General features: G+C 29.7%; 2 protein-coding genes across 2 annotated transcripts in view; one reads left to right on the top strand and one right to left on the bottom strand.

Moving 5' to 3' along the window:
- Positions 1-2,816: 2,816 nt before the first annotated feature.
- On the bottom strand, positions 2,817-7,380 carry LOC119674304 (monocarboxylate transporter 9-like). The gene is made up of 6 exons (XM_038085436.1): positions 7,312-7,380; positions 5,491-6,565; positions 4,985-5,428; positions 3,455-4,036; positions 3,266-3,392; positions 2,817-3,204 (listed from the first exon to the last, which is right to left on the bottom strand). Exons 1-6 carry the CDS (start codon positions 7,378-7,380, stop codon positions 2,817-2,819), a joined length of 2,685 nt encoding a protein of 894 aa, XP_037941364.1.
- Positions 7,381-9,535: 2,155 nt separating this feature from the next.
- The window catches only part of LOC119674303 (monocarboxylate transporter 2-like), a 9,330-nt gene continuing 2,717 nt past the window's right edge, over positions 9,536-16,148 (top strand). The window contains exons 1-2 of the mRNA XM_038085435.1: positions 9,536-9,557; positions 9,641-9,718. Of these exons, the coding sequence (XP_037941363.1) occupies positions 9,536-9,557; positions 9,641-9,718 (100 nt within the window). The remainder of the gene's footprint in view (positions 9,558-9,640; positions 9,719-16,148) is intronic.

Here is a 16,148-nt window from a genome sequence, read left to right as displayed (position 1 = left end):
TTCTCTTGCCCTATATTAAAAAAAAATAAATTTATTATTTTATCAGAAAAAGAATCAATAAATAAAAAACAAGTAAAGTTACATGAAAATATACAAATTTAAGCTTATTAATCTTTCTATCTCTCTCTTTTAGGAAAATAAAAAAATTAAAATTAAATTAAAATATGAAATTTAAATACTACATTAATCTTATTATTCGCTCTATCTCTCTTTCTTTTATACTTCATTTAAACAAAATAAATGTATTCTAATGTTTAACAGAAACCAAAAATAAAAATAAAAAATAATAAAATAAATAATAATATAATAAAATATATATAATAAATTTAATAAAAATAATATTGTAAAATAAATAATAAAGAAATAAAAATATAATAAAAATAAAAATAAAGTTATATAAAAATAATTAAATAAAAAATAAGGACAAAGTCTCGTAAATCTGAAAACAACTTGTTGCATATAGGATATAGATATTTAGCCCAACACTGTTTTTAAAAATTAACTTTATATTATGAACTAAGAAAATAGCTACTGATAGCTACTGGACTAAGAAAAGTTAAACTACTTTTCGTCTAAAATATTTTTAACCATTTTACACAGATATAACTGATATCTTTTCAATTATATATTATTCAATTACACATATGAATTAGCTTTGGATTAGTTGTCAAAAATCTTTCTAAAATGAGTCTATGTAAACATCACTGATAAAAAATACATACATCTGATCAAAGAAACCCTCTGGGAAATTAAATTACTACGAGTAAATACATTTTAAATTAGGAACGTTAGGGTAACATAAAAAATCTATAGGGGGTTTACGTAAAGTCCTCAGCACGCTCCCGCTAGAACCGAAAACCTAAACATTTTTATACATATATAATAATAAACGACATAATATCGGTGAAAATTAAATAAATAAATAAATATTGAATTTAAAATAAATTAATACCAATTACAAGAATCAATGCTAAAATTATAAAATTCTATATAATTCTACATACTAAAATAATAAAGGTAAAATAGAAAATTTATAATTAACTTATAATTTAAATTAATTTTATATAGTATGCATATTAATTAAAAAAAAAATTTAATAAGGATATAGGTTTCTATATAGGATAGTAAGGTACTGTTGAGTTGAGGTTGAGTGTTTAGCAAACAAAAACTATCCCGTCTGTCTAAAGTAGGCTAGTATGTCTCGAGGAGTACCTGACAACTAATGTGGCTAAGTAGTTCTGACAGATTTGACTTCTTTTGGTGCAGAACAAATTAAAGAAATTAAATAATTACTTAAACATCAAAATAACAAATAAAAAATTAATCAATCAAAAAACTTATTTTGTTTTTAAAAATTAAATAATAATAGAAAAGTCTTATTTAATAAATAAAAATAAATATAAATTTTTTGGGTGTTAAGTAATAATAATTAATTATAAATGTATTCATATCATGTTTTTAAAATTATTGTACAATCGATTGATCAGTTATAAGCGTGCTTAGAATATCTCATTATTTAAGTTATTAATTATCATTATCGAAATAAATATAATTAAAAGTGTCATTATTTATATGGATAATGGAATTCACTTTTTAATATACTTTAAGTGAAATTTTTAATGAAAAATTCTAAAGACTTTCAAATTTATTACTGTTACATTATTAAATTCACATCGAAAACTTATTTAATATACATAACATATAAACAATTATCTAGACCAGGTTTTCTGCACATTATTTTTGGGAAGATATTGGTACCGGTAGGTTAGTGTAACTCGCCTTTCCTAGACAATTTTGAGAACATCACGAAGATATCTCCAATATATAACAATAGATGTCTTAAAATAGAAGTGCTGAACCTATCTCAGTATATGCAATCTCAACTTAACCTAACCTATGTACCGATTCTTCTAAATTACTTTGAATATTTTTCCTGTCCGCAGTGCGTTAAGTATTGAGAAATACTAATATAGATAATGTAATTACAAATTATCATCATTTATGTTTCTAGTATTTTATCGACTATAATAAAATAAAACCACTAACATATTTGTGAAATATTATATATAACATTAACTTTGAAACTCTAATGCGACAAATAAATTTATTTTTTTAACAATAATGAATTTATATGAATGACATTAATATACTGCAAAATAATAGCTTATGGTAAATGTTATGCCCGGTCACTCGGACAGAGTACAGCATATACCCCAATACTTAAATTTTCTAAAATTTTTCCTTTTGCGAATTTATTTGTTAGTTAATTGTAAGAATATATAATAATAACTTTCAATTATTATATTAATGCCAATTTTAATAGTTGTTAAAAAATCATTACATCAAAGAAAAAAAAAAGTTTTGTCTTGATCTTTTTTCTTGACTTTAAAGTTGTAATGGGGTGTCTGATATATACCACGAGTGATGGCGTTAAAAAGTAATGGTGGTGGGAGTGATGAAAGTTCAAAAAAAAAATACTGACATCTTAGGTTGTAATGCCCTACTTATAATGACTCCTACAATGGTATATCTTAAACCAAATATATCAGTACAACATGATGTGAATGTTAACAAACTAATTTTATCAACTGCGCAAATATGTAGTAAATTAAAAAAAATTGTATTTACGTCATCCATTAATATAAAACTAATTGTGATAAAAGCTATACACATTCAAAACTTACTACATTTTTTAAATATAACTAAATTGCATAGAACAATAAACTATGTAAAAGGGTTTCCGACTACTTTGTGTTAAAATATTAAAATCTGAATTCTAAATATCATTTGTTCAAATTAAGACCAATCTGTTCAATTTACGACACTGTTGAGTTTTCCTCACTGTCGTCTCGTTCGTTTAATAAACGTCGATCACGACTTTCCAAAAAAGCCCACACCAATAATGGTGTGCAACCAAGTACCATACAGGAACCCATACAATAAAAAACTACCTCATAACTTCCAGAGAGATCGCGTAGAAAACCGGCTAGTGGTGGTACTGATATAGCACCAATACTCTGAAACATGCGTACCAAACCATAACTGGAACTAATACGATCTGTGCCGAAAATATCTGCCAACAAAACTGGCATTAACACATACCAGCTACCGAGGCAAAGACCATAAAGTGCAGCAGATAATCCAACCATATAGAGTTTTTGTTCTGACGGTAAGGTAAGTACAGCTGTGCCAGCGCCAAGAATACTGCAAAAAAATAAATTTAAAATAAGTAAACAATATTATTAAATGTAAAATGATTTTTTACCAGAAAATGTATATTTTTTTTCGATCAAATAATTGTAAATCTGATAGATAACCGAGTCCTAAGCGTCCACATAAATCTAGCACAGCACTTACTGCTACTAAATATCCTGCTTGACTTTTATTGTAACCTAAATATAGGCAGAGTTTAGTTTAAAATAATTCCAATTATATTTTAAAAAGTTTTATTTACCAATAGAGATCACGTGTGCTGGTAAGTAGTATAACATATATGGACAACCTACTGAAGTTAATGTTACCGATAAGCACATTAGTATAAAAATAGGATCTTTCAGCAAGCTTATATCCAAATACATTTCAATCCGTTCACAGCATGTCCGTGGTTCATTTTCATTATCGTCTTCTTCAATACTATTCTGTCGTTTTATACCAGCTGCAATTGCATTGTTAACATCATCATTGGGCTTCACTTTAGATGTATTTGTTACTGGTGTCGGTATTTCCATACTTTTACTTAGACCACGTGTAACCACGACAGGTGGTGATAATGGCTTTTCCAAATGCGCTTGAATTTTGGATATAATTTCATCATTGGCGAATACATTTTTACGTCGCCTACTACCACGATTCGAATCAGTACCGGAGTGTTTACGATAAACCCAAGTAGAATCGGTACTTAAATCCTCGACTGAATGCATAATTCCTGAACTTCGAACTTTTTTCATAGGTTTGATAAATGTGGTTTCGCCAATAATATCTTTACATTCATCATCACTTTCTTGTTCAATGTTATTGTTGCGTTGCTTATCATTAACTGCGGAATATTTAATATTATTAACAAAAAATTCACTATGTATAATTAATATTTTTTGTTTTATTATAAAGAGCTGTGTAAATATTTTATTTTTAGATATATAATTTGCTCGAAATTATTAATTTAATAATGAAAACTATAACTGTTAATACGGTCGGCGAAGTCAAGGGGGAAACCTGTCGCATGTCTTCCTTAAAAAAATGTACTTGATCTAAATTTTTTAGTCAATAGATGACTTAAGGGGTGGGAGCCCTCCTAAATTTGATGGATCGATGGATAAGGTATGATTATGCGCTTGTATTGGCAATCGTTTGCAGCAATTGAAACCAGATTCCCGATTTGAAAACCTTTGTTTTGATATTGTGGTACAATTTTAATGCTTATTACATTTCAATAAACATTTTCTTTCTCTCGTCATTTTTATATGATTATATAAATTTTTTAAAAAACCGCTACCTCAGCCCCTGATTACCCCTATAATTATTATTATCATGATACCCACAAAGTACTGACACCCATTTCTATTAAACAATTTGGTTTCAATCAAGTACTTCAACATTTTGATTTAAGACTGTAGTCAATTCTGTCAATTCTTCAACGTTTTTATTTTTAGAATTACTATTAGAATCACTTTTTTTAATTTGGCTTAAAGCTATAAAGTCCAGAGGTATGTTATATATAAAGGCAAGCGATATTTTTTTAAATAACTTGGAAGAAAATGAAAATAGATTATGTTTTTAAGAATTTGTTAATATAGTCAAATTTTTTTTGGAAATTGCTCCTTTATTATATATTAAAGCAATTTTCTGATCAGTACTTGTATATATTATTTTTCTGTCAAGTTGCATTGGAAGAAATTTTAAATTAAACCTGACTTTTTAAGTATGTATATGTTTTCTAAAGAGGCTCTCAAGTTTTACAGCCTTATTACCACATTTTACAACTTACCATGATTTTTCCCGGAATAGTAGTCATTTAACCGATTTTTAGACTCCTCCAAAAAAAGATGCTCAATATATTTGGTACTTAAACCATCTTCACATGTGTTCAAATATGTAGAATTAGTTAAAACACCCGTTGAACTGGGATTTATATCATTTAGAGGTTTTGCCGACTCTTCGTCTTCATTTGTTTGTGTTGCATCATTTGAGTAATCTTCCAAGGGCTTATAGAGTGTAGCAGAAATGCAAACATGTAGCATACAAACTCCCAATATTAAAATTGTGCCATGAAATCCAAAATGTTCTGCTAAATGTTTAATTAAAACGGGCAGTATGAAACTACCTGCAGCTGTGCCGGAGACACATATACCATTAGCTAATGCACGATGTGCATCAAAGTATTGCGATACAATGACAATACCAGGTGTGGTAGACAGACCACCTCCTATGCCTACAAATAGAGAAATTAATTTTTGTTTTTTTTTTTTTAACTTAAGCTATAAAAAGTTTTACCTGTTAAAATACCAAAAGTGAATAGTAAATGTAGTAAACTTGTAGCAAAGTAGCTCAATGTTAAGCCAAAAGCACAAAAAAGACCACCAACAAAGACTACTGAACGACAAGAATATTTTTGGCACAAAGCACTTGAAAGTGGTGCGAGAGCCAAGCACAATGCAGAGAGAATCGCTGGTATCCAAGAAGCAACAGTTGCAGTAGAGCTTGGAAATGTTTCCATGATTTCCACATACAAAACTCCATAGGACTTTACCAAGCCAGCTACCCAAAACTGCACAGAAAAAGCGCCAAAAACAATAAGCCAACCATAACCACCATCAGGTGGGTCTGCATTAACTGAAGAGCGAGAAGATGGTGGTCCGCCAGCAGTCACATTTTGTTCACGTCCAACACGTGTTGTAGCCAAAATTTTTTGCTGTTGCTGTTGTTTAAAATTGGTACACTTTGAAGTTGCCTTCTCGACTTCCAATTGTCGACTTGAACGCAACTCTCGCGATTTGGCAATTAGTGGTCGCGCAGTAATGCTCGAAACAGTTAACAGGTTTTCATTATCATCTTCTTCAATTTCAGAGATTTGATGTTCCAAAAGGCTGGAGTGCAGCGTACGACTTGGTGCCGTTGCTGGACTATAGGGAGAATCGATGGGCAATGTAATTGGTCGTCGAGGCATGGTTGCAATTGCGTTTGCGTTGACAACCGCATCGACGGATGTTGTGGAGAGTATGTTACTGAATGCGCTTTGTAAATTGCCTCCCCCTTGTAATCCAATACTGCCGGCTGATGCAATATTTTCAATTTGCTTGACATCAAGTTCGGCCAATGGTACCGGTGGTGCTGACACAATTGAGAAGAGTGAACCGGTTGTACATTCGGCGAGCAGAGATGGTGCTGCAGGTTGTGAACTTGCTGCAAATGACATATCGCATCCAACTCTTTCTTGCAGTTGAGCATGGTTGTTGGGGCTGCTGTTGTCAACAGCATCGGTGGATGAGCGAATGAACCTTCCCGACTTGTGCTGGATTCTACTAGTTGGGTCCGGTTCACTCGCGCAGTACAACGATCCCCGTGAATCCTAAAATGAGAAACAATGACATGTGTAATAGTAATTTTTAAATTTAAATTATAGATACTAATGAACATAATTAAAAATTAATATAATTAAGGGAAAAAATAAAAATAAAATAAATAATTTTTTAGAAACTACTTATAAAAAATATTAAGATTTAGGATTCAAATGACCATTTTGAAGAAACTTGGTGGAAAAAAGAAAATATGGAAAATAGAGAGATCAATTAATATAGAGAAGATAGTGACAGATAGGATATCGACGATATCCCTTCTTCGTGAAGAGACAAGGGTTTTGTATGTTTATGTTTGTTAAGAGTTTGATTCGGCGATACATTTTTAAAAGTCATACTTCCTCTTATAGACTGTCGCATCGATATCGAGCTAAATTAAATTAATTGAATTACTGTCAAAATTTTTTATTAATTGAAAATACAATTTCCTATCAAGTAATGAAGCAATTCAATCGAGTCAACTTTACTGTATTGCTTAGGAAAGATGAAAATGTTAATATAAAAAAAATTGTGACTTTTTATAAGAGATAGATGACTTCTTTCGAGTTAATGGTCGAAATAGAAAAAATAATAAATATCTAAAACGTTGAAAGACACACCATATCCTAACACAAGATATTTGGACTATATAATAAGAATGTCTACCAATAGAAGAGTGAACAAGTTTAAGTGAAGAGTGCTACTTAAGGCAAGAAGAAGAGTGTGTCTGAAGTTTCACACTCTTCTTCCAGACTACTACTTGTTTCTTCTCATATGTGTAATGGAAGTCAACTGTTAATCTATAAAACTTCTTCACTGTTGATGGCATATTTTTACTTTATAATTGCATTATTTCTGTACGGTAGTTGCACTGAATCATCAATACGGCCAAAATCATCTTAAAGAACAAAAAAATCGTGTGAAAAATTTCAGAATATGTAAGTAAAATTTAAAGTTCTATCTCAAACCCTCTGTTATCTATATAATGTAATATACACCGATTTCAAAACTCTAGGATTATAGGAATAAGAAAGAATCACGATCTATAAAGTGTGATAGTTAGAAGTGGTTAAGGAAGAATGGTTCACCCCGAATAGTCATGTGAAGAGAGAAGAATGAGAATTTTCTTATGCATATCTGTTTTTATGCATAAGAATTAAGATTTAATTTCCTGTAAGGATTTTATAATATTCTCAACCAAATAACGCAAAATATATGAAACGACCTTGTACTTGTCTTGTTAATAAACATTATTGCTTCTATTGAAAACTTTTTCCAATTTGTCAAAGAATATAAATTGTTTTATTACTTCTCAGATTGTACATCAAGTAAGTTACGACCGAATTTAAAACTATTTCATATCGATTAAACAACAAATCCGTGCATACCATGAACAGTCCACGTGAAGGAGGATGCAAACAATTGCAATTTTTTATACTCACAAAATAAATAAATAATGAATGAATTGACGTGGCGATTTTCGTTTGTCCGATGGAAAACATTTCCTTTAGCAAAGCAATGACATGCAATGAAGGAAAACGCGCCACTCCTTCACTGAATTCATACAATTTCTGTTGTTGATAGCGGTTCAAGGATGACGTTCGCTAGGTAAACTTTGCGTGTTCCTTGTAATTTAATGGGACTCAATTTTCCTCTTATAATTGCTGTTGCATTTGGATTGACTAATGCCTTGTAATGAATTACAACTTGTCGTTTCAAAAGAAAAAATTATATATACAGTCGTGGTATTAACCTTCATGTCATAATTTAAAGTAATTTAATTAATTTGTTGATGGCTCCTGGTATCAACTGTTACATGACAATATTAATTCATCAAAAATTAATTATTGCATTTAATGTACTTATTCAAATTTTTACAAACTTTTTCTTTATTGAGATTCACAGAATGGTACCGAAAGTATAAAATGAAATTTTTATTTTAATAAACTGACATACGTAGACATAGCCGACGATGTAGCTAAAGAAATATAATTATTAAACCCAATCTACTAAAGTTTTGATTTTGTTTTTCGTAATGCTTGAATTAAGGATGTTGATTTTGCAGAGTGATTACCAGAAAGCTTAGTCTGGTAAGGTATCTTGATCTGGTACCTAGTATTAATGTGGTACGAAAGCATAATCTGATACGGACTCTTAATCTGGTGCAGTACTTAATCAAGTATCGTCCCTTAATCAGGTACAGCACTTTAATCTGGTACGGTATCTTAATCTGGTGCAGTACTTATTTAGATGTCATACCTTTATCGTGCATTGTACTTAAATCTAGTACGTTACCTTAATTTGGTATGAAACCTTAATCTGGTATGGTACCTTAATCTGGTGTGATACCTTAATCTCGTACGGTACCTTTATCTGATACGGCACTTTGATTTGGTACGGTATCTTGATCTGGTGTAGTACCTTAATCTGGTATGGTACCTTAATCTGGTACGGTATCTTAATCTGATACGGCTCTTTAATTTGGTTTGTATTTTTATCATCTGATATCATTTTATTTAGAAATAAAATTGTTTATCGGCTAGCAGACAAACCAAATTAAAAAGCTTATATTTAAAAATTTTCAGGATATATTTCGTTCTGTTTTTTAGAACTTCATCAGTGCTACAAATTATTGTTAGAAACAAATTACATATTAAATTTAAAATTTTTTAAATTTTTAAATTAAATTTTTAAATAAAAGCTTTTTAATTTGGTTTGTCCGCTAGCCGATAAACCATTTTATTTCTTTAATTTGGTACGGTATCTTGATCTAGTGTAGTAATTTAAACCGGTATGCTACCTTAGTCGTGTACGATACCTTAATCTGCACAAATATCTCAACAAGATGATCTTGTCTGCCCTGAAAGTGTATAGATTTCTAGAATTAGAATTTCTGATTTCGAGCTCTGTTCTTGCTGAGAAGAGAATATGGATAAAATACATACTAACGTTCATTCAACAAAAGTTACACGTTCTGTATAGTAATGGTCTACATGAGTATAAAAGGTATTTAGAGATCGCAGTACTCTACTACACTGTAAGTCTTAGTTCCCATGATTTTTTTATTTTATGTTTTTCTAACAATTTAGCCATTCAATTTTATGGACCAGATTTGTGCTGCGCTAAAAGTTGGTCTATAACTGAGTCTTTGATAGAAAAGTTACACGGTAAGTCTTAGTTCCCATTATTTTTTATTTTATCTTTTACTAACAATTTATCCATTTAATTATATGGACCAGATTTGTACTGTGTTGAAAGTTTCTCTATAACTGAGTCTTTGATAGAAAAGTGGTTGGTAATAAAAAGTAGTCACTGCTAGTACGATATTCTAAGTAATCGCCAGTCTAAAGAATCAGTTAGTTGGCGCAACATTTTACCAAAATTGATTTGTCTGAGGAAACAGAATGTTGACTCTGCTGTCTATCTCTGCTCACATTATTGGTGATTGTACTGCTTTGATTTGGGTTAGGAGGAAATTGAGCCAAAAATATCTATATCCATTAGATGTTAGAATGTTATCAACTGCTGACAGTTTGAACTTTATTCGAAGAGTAGAGTGTCTTCTATTTAGTTAGGGTATGTATCAGCACAAAAGAGTATATATATAAAAAGAGTATATATATTAAAAGAGTATATAACATCTATATCCATTAGAGGTTAGAATGTCATCAACTGCTGACAGTTTGAACTTTATTCGAAGAGCAGAGTGTCCTCTATTCAGTTAGGGTCTGTAGCAGCTCAAAAGATTAACAATATTCGCAGTGCTCCGCTCCTCTGGGAGCAAATACTGTTTCTATTCTGCTACAAATGAATAAGTTTTTAAAAATACGGAATGATGTAACTTTTATTAGCAAAAAAGTCTGATAACTGGGAACGAGTTAGTATGTTATCTTTGATTTGATGATGTAATTTAGTAAAATAAATCCTGGTACTTGCAGTCTCAAAAATAATTATTTACGAATAATTAAATACAAGAATTATTTCCAAGACCACTGATGAAGGGTATTTGGCAATACTCGAAAACAGCTGTATGGTCAGCCAAAAATTCAATTAATTAAAATAATTTAAAAAATAAATTTTTGTTGTTGTTTCACTTCTGTTCGAAAACCTCTTTATGTAAAATAAATATTTAAAATATTAACATCGATTATTTTAATAGCTTAGGTGATATACATTTGCTAAGCAGAGGACTCGTTTAGTTAAACAGATTTCTAAGTAGATTTTTATAATAATGAAGACATGAGAAAAAATAAATACCAAAGAAAACGAATTATATTAAACAAAATCTTTATATATTAAATTTGTTAATACTGGAAGATAGAGAAGATAACACATCATTAATAATATTTTTTTCAACGAACACTAGAATACTTTATTACTTCTTTATATCTTCTTTACTTTTCTTACACTCCTTCATTTATGACTACCTCTTTATCGCGCATAGATACGTTACTACGGAAATGTGATTTGCCGTGAAAGACTGAGTGCGCTTGCTATAATTTTAAATCGTTGAGATACTTTAGTAAATCCATATAACCTGGTCGATTTTTTTAAAAAAAAAATCTTAGAGATTACTTATTCGTTGGAATTATGCATTTCTGCAGAAAATCGTCCTAAATTATTCACAACTTTAAAGAAATCTTTTATAAAATATTTAATTTAATTGGAAAAAGGATATTAAATTCCCTAAAGTGAATCATATAAAGTCACTTGAAATTTTTATAGTATAAATCTCATTCACACTTGACTCACAAGAAACGTCACTAAACTAAAAATAATTTTTGGATATTATCCTTTTATTACAATCGACACGCACATAAAGCGTGAACCCTAATCATACATATTTCCTGTGAACAGCTGCTTTCCAACTTCCCACGTAAGGTCAAGTCATGTGAGGATGGCTATAAAATCAAAACACACGTTAAGCTAATAAAAAGTCAATGTACGGGCTAAGTATGAATAAGTGAAATCTACAGAGAGCTCACATATAGAAATGAGAGCGTGTCTTATGCTCCATTTCTTGTGAAGGTGAGAATGCGCAGAACTTGAAATTACGCATTTATAAAAAAAACCACTAACCAAAACCATAGATGAAATGGAATTTTTGATTACTCAACGTGCCGCAATTATACCGCAGTTGTGAAAGGTTTCGAATAGTCGGAAACATTGAGAAAGTCAGGAAGGGTGCAAAATTCCAAAGAAGAAAAACACAATAGTGCAGTATTTGTCACATAAGATGAAGTTCAAGAACAGCTGTTCATTTCTCTTTACCTCTTCTGCAAAATTTTTCCTTTTTTACGTATATGCAACAGATACTCTTTTTCTCACTTTTAAGGGTGTTCTGTCTTTCTCTGACTCATTTAGTGGTTGCAAGGGAAACAGTGCGTTAAATTCAAATGGAAAATTATGTAAAATGGCTTTGTTACATTTTTATGTGTGCTGTTTACAAATATGTAAGGAATTTTACAGTTATTTGACCTTTCTATAACATTGAACTAACTAATGGCTTCGGTTTGGTAAAATATTCTTATAATTATTTTTGTATATATTGTGTGTTTTTCCAATCTAATGAGCATTATAAAAGAGGATTTGTAACTTTTTGTATTGTTTTCTTGTTATCATATAATGTTTAAATTATAATAAATGTTGACCTTGAAAGGTTATATATCATATTTAAACGGCATTGATAGGAGATTATTTAAATGGAATAATTAATATTAGACAGTTCATCTCTAACGTAGTGAAAAGGAATATTGAGGTTTATTCTTGATTCTGTTGTCTTCTTATTACTTAGTTTAAAATTTTATGATCTCACTGATAGATTTTTTTAAGTATATTGTACATTTTAAATCATCCACTTTTAACTCTACAGACATCTTTCAACCTACATATCTTTAAACGGTCATCTATGGTAAGTTACTGTTGTTGTTGACAACTTTCTCGACTTTCACATTTGTATTAAAAATTTATATTTATTTTTTTATTAAAACTATTAGCTATGGAACCATTATGAATGCATTGGGACTTGGAAAATTTTCCACCACCTTAACAATTTTAGACTATTTGAAAATCTGAAAATCTTTCACACCACCTTAACAATTTTAGACTATTTGAAAATCTGAGCACTACTGTAGAATTCATTTCATTCAGTCCTTTCTCAACACCTTAACAGTTTTAGAGTATTTGAAAATCTGAGCACTGCTATGAGATTCATTTCATTTAGAATAACTGGTACTAAAGTCCCGCTTCCTACATTAATTGCTCGGCATTTGACTGTAGCTGGACATGCTCGACTTTCTGTTTTCTGTTAATCTTTATAGAGTCCTTATAAACTGACTTTTACTTGTCGCTTTAGTCGAATTAGAGTGTTTTTCCAAGTCCGATTTCTTTAATGAAAGACAGTATAGAGCCTGTCTCTTCTAGTCTTGAATCCTTATGATTCATGAAATACCCTCCTAGGTGTTTCTTCCGCTTAAGCATTAGTGCCGGGCACTTCCTAAGCACATGGTATGCAGTTTTTCTCTCTTCTCTACAGTATATGCAGTCTGAGTTGGATTGAATTCCTAACTTCGATAGGTGATTATTCAATCTACAGTGACCGGTCAAAAATCCCGTACCCTTTCTTGTATATATAGTATATTTTTTTTATAGAAACATTATTAGGCTAATAATTATTATGCAGCCATATATAGTAGCTTAATTTATTTTTTTTTTTTTTCTGAAAAATTTCCTTACGTCAATGGTTCAAGGTACGACATATTGCTAAACAATAACAGAAAGGATATGACGAATTTTATATATTGTATATTTGTATATTGTATCCTGAAAAACTTATAAAAAGTTATAAATCTTATGTAACATTTGTTTCCTTCCATACCAGAATCCTTTTTCTAAGCTCTAACAACAATTTTATACAAATTTCTTCAATAATTTCACAATCGCAGAAACTTAAAAATTAGAAATGTCAAGGATAAGATGCAGCAAGGCTACTAAAGTAATTTTCTCAAATCAAATACGTGACTGCAATATTTTTCAAATTTGTTATGAATTTTTAGAGAACATTTGTATAAAAACTTCAATTAAAGTCTAAGCAAGTTTTCTTGGCGTATACGATAGTAAAGAAAAAAAAAACGATTATAAAATGAGAAAAAAATTGAAAGAATTTTTCATGTTAATAAAGTTTTAAGAACGATCCGAAAAAAAATATACATCAGTAAATAAATTTAAACAAAAATGGATTATAAAGGCTAATAATCCATTTTTGTTTGATTTGATTGTTTCTAATCAGTTTATAATCTAAACACTATTAATCATTCCATTTAATTTCTGCACATAGATGCACTCAAAAAATTTTAATCTGACGTACAGATAGGGACTCCACATTGAGATAGTATAGGATTAGGAGTTTCGATATTTCATAGCTGTAGTCTTTGTAAGTTACGTGATAAAATTTCATAGCATTTCATTCGTTACTTGTCAAATTTTTGACATGAGTATGTCAAAAGCGACTCAAATTAGGAATTCGATAAATGTTGTAAATATAATGTCTCGGAATTATAATAAAAATCAGCGTCAAATGACTAACTATATAAATATTTATTCATATAATAAAAATCCACAAACATGAATGAGTTAATTATATAAAATAAAAAATACACGCAATAGTGACATGGAATCCTTAAAGCACTCCAGTATGTGACCGGTTGCTATGATACCAAACACGACATAAAAACGTTAGATTCAAAGAAACCTACAACTTTAAAGCCGACCTACTAAATAATTATTACTTTTATATGACGAATTTCTGCATACTAAGCAGGATTTGGAACCGGAATTAAACTGTAAACGGGAAATTAAAAAAATAAATATTATTGCGAAAATCGAAAACAATTGTATATATTTTTTTTTTAAATTGGAAATTAATCTCATCCAATATCTTAAATTAAAGACACTCAGAATTATAATCAGAGCTTCCTGGTTTGGGTCAAACCAAACTATTTACAGAGATTTAAGGATATGCTTTGTTTAGAAAGATATAAAATGATTTAGTGAAAGATATAAAAGCAGTTTAAATAATCGTTTGAATATCTTGGTAGTTAAATTACTATAGGTCCTATCTTTAAACCAACTAATAAAAATAATATACTTTGAAACAGTTTAAAAATTCAATAATAATTTGATTGATAACGTGACAAATAACGTGCCATTTAATGGATTAGCTTATAAAGTAATAGGCTAGATGTACAATAATATCCAATATCGACAGATTGTGAATATAACTTTAATATATAAAAAAAATTACATCGAAACTTGCGTTTAGGAACCTTAATATTAAGATTCGGAATATCAGTAAAAAATGTCGTATTGGATCTTGTTTCATTTATTTTAACAAAGTGAACATTTAGCAAGTAATTGTGCATTATTTATCAAGTCAGAAAATTGATTAAACGTGTTTGTAGAATAAAATATTAGAAAGAAAAGAATATTTATTTATATTCTACTGAATTTAAATACTTGAAATCGTGTAATTACAGTCATGGTTTCATGCTTTAAGTACTCTAAGTCCATCACATTAACTCTACATCTTGAAGAGAAACTCACTAATAAATTAAGACTTTTATGTTAGCCAACTGAAATCATCTCAAAAAATATCTGATTTTGAATGTTTTCATAGCACATACTTGTGAAAAATGTGGACATGTTGGCTGGATCTCTAATAAATATAAACCTTAGACGTTAGCCAACTGAATTCATCTCTAAACATGTCTACTTATGAACGCTTTCGTGACAGATACTCTTGAGAAATTTCTACAAATCAAGTGGATCATTAATAAATGTGAGCCTCAAACGTTAGCCAACTGAAACCAACTTTAAAAATCTTTTATTTTTAATTAAAAATAATTAATAATACAAAATTTTTGGCACAACTTTGGCTAAATCACTAAATCCATATTTGAACTTAATTTGTATTTAATTACAGAGGTAATTTCAAGTTCGTAGATATTAATTATTTATTAATTATACATTCGGTAGTGTTTTTTTAATAGGAATAGTGTTTTTAATAAGTATGAAAAGTCAAGAAGTGATAAAATAATTTAAAAAATTATGTGCAAAAATAAAAAACAAAAACTTGCAACAATATTGATGTTGTTTTGTATGGTGCAGGAGTTTACTTATATGCTATATAGTATAGTATGTACAAAATTCATTTAATTTGATTATACAAACTCAATATATGATGTTGACTACTTTCAACTTATTAGTTACGCACCTGTAAATTCCATGCTCGGGGTAAAGACATTTTTTACTAATCGGAAATCTTTTTTGATGTTTTTGACGTTTAAAACCTAAATGCATTGGTTTAATTCTGCTTCTTTTTATGTTGGAAAATAGCTCCGTAAGCGCTGAATTAAGCGGAATTGTAAAGCGTTGAATCGTGTTAAATTCGTTCAAAAATGAAATTTTCTGTTGTTTTGCTGTGGAAGCAAGGCGAAGTCACAGACGGACGCCAAGAAAAGCGAACGTTGCTCAATACAAAAAAAAATATTTTTTCTAAAAAGTTCTTAATTACTTGTTTATTTGGCACTTAAATTACAC

This window comes from Teleopsis dalmanni, chromosome 2, assembly GCF_002237135.1.
Source record: "Teleopsis dalmanni isolate 2A chromosome 2, ASM223713v2, whole genome shotgun sequence".
Taxonomy (NCBI): Eukaryota; Metazoa; Arthropoda; class Insecta; order Diptera; family Diopsidae; genus Teleopsis; species Teleopsis dalmanni.
Note: the sequence above shows the minus strand (reverse complement) of the source record. Positions and strands in the feature narration are given on the sequence as shown.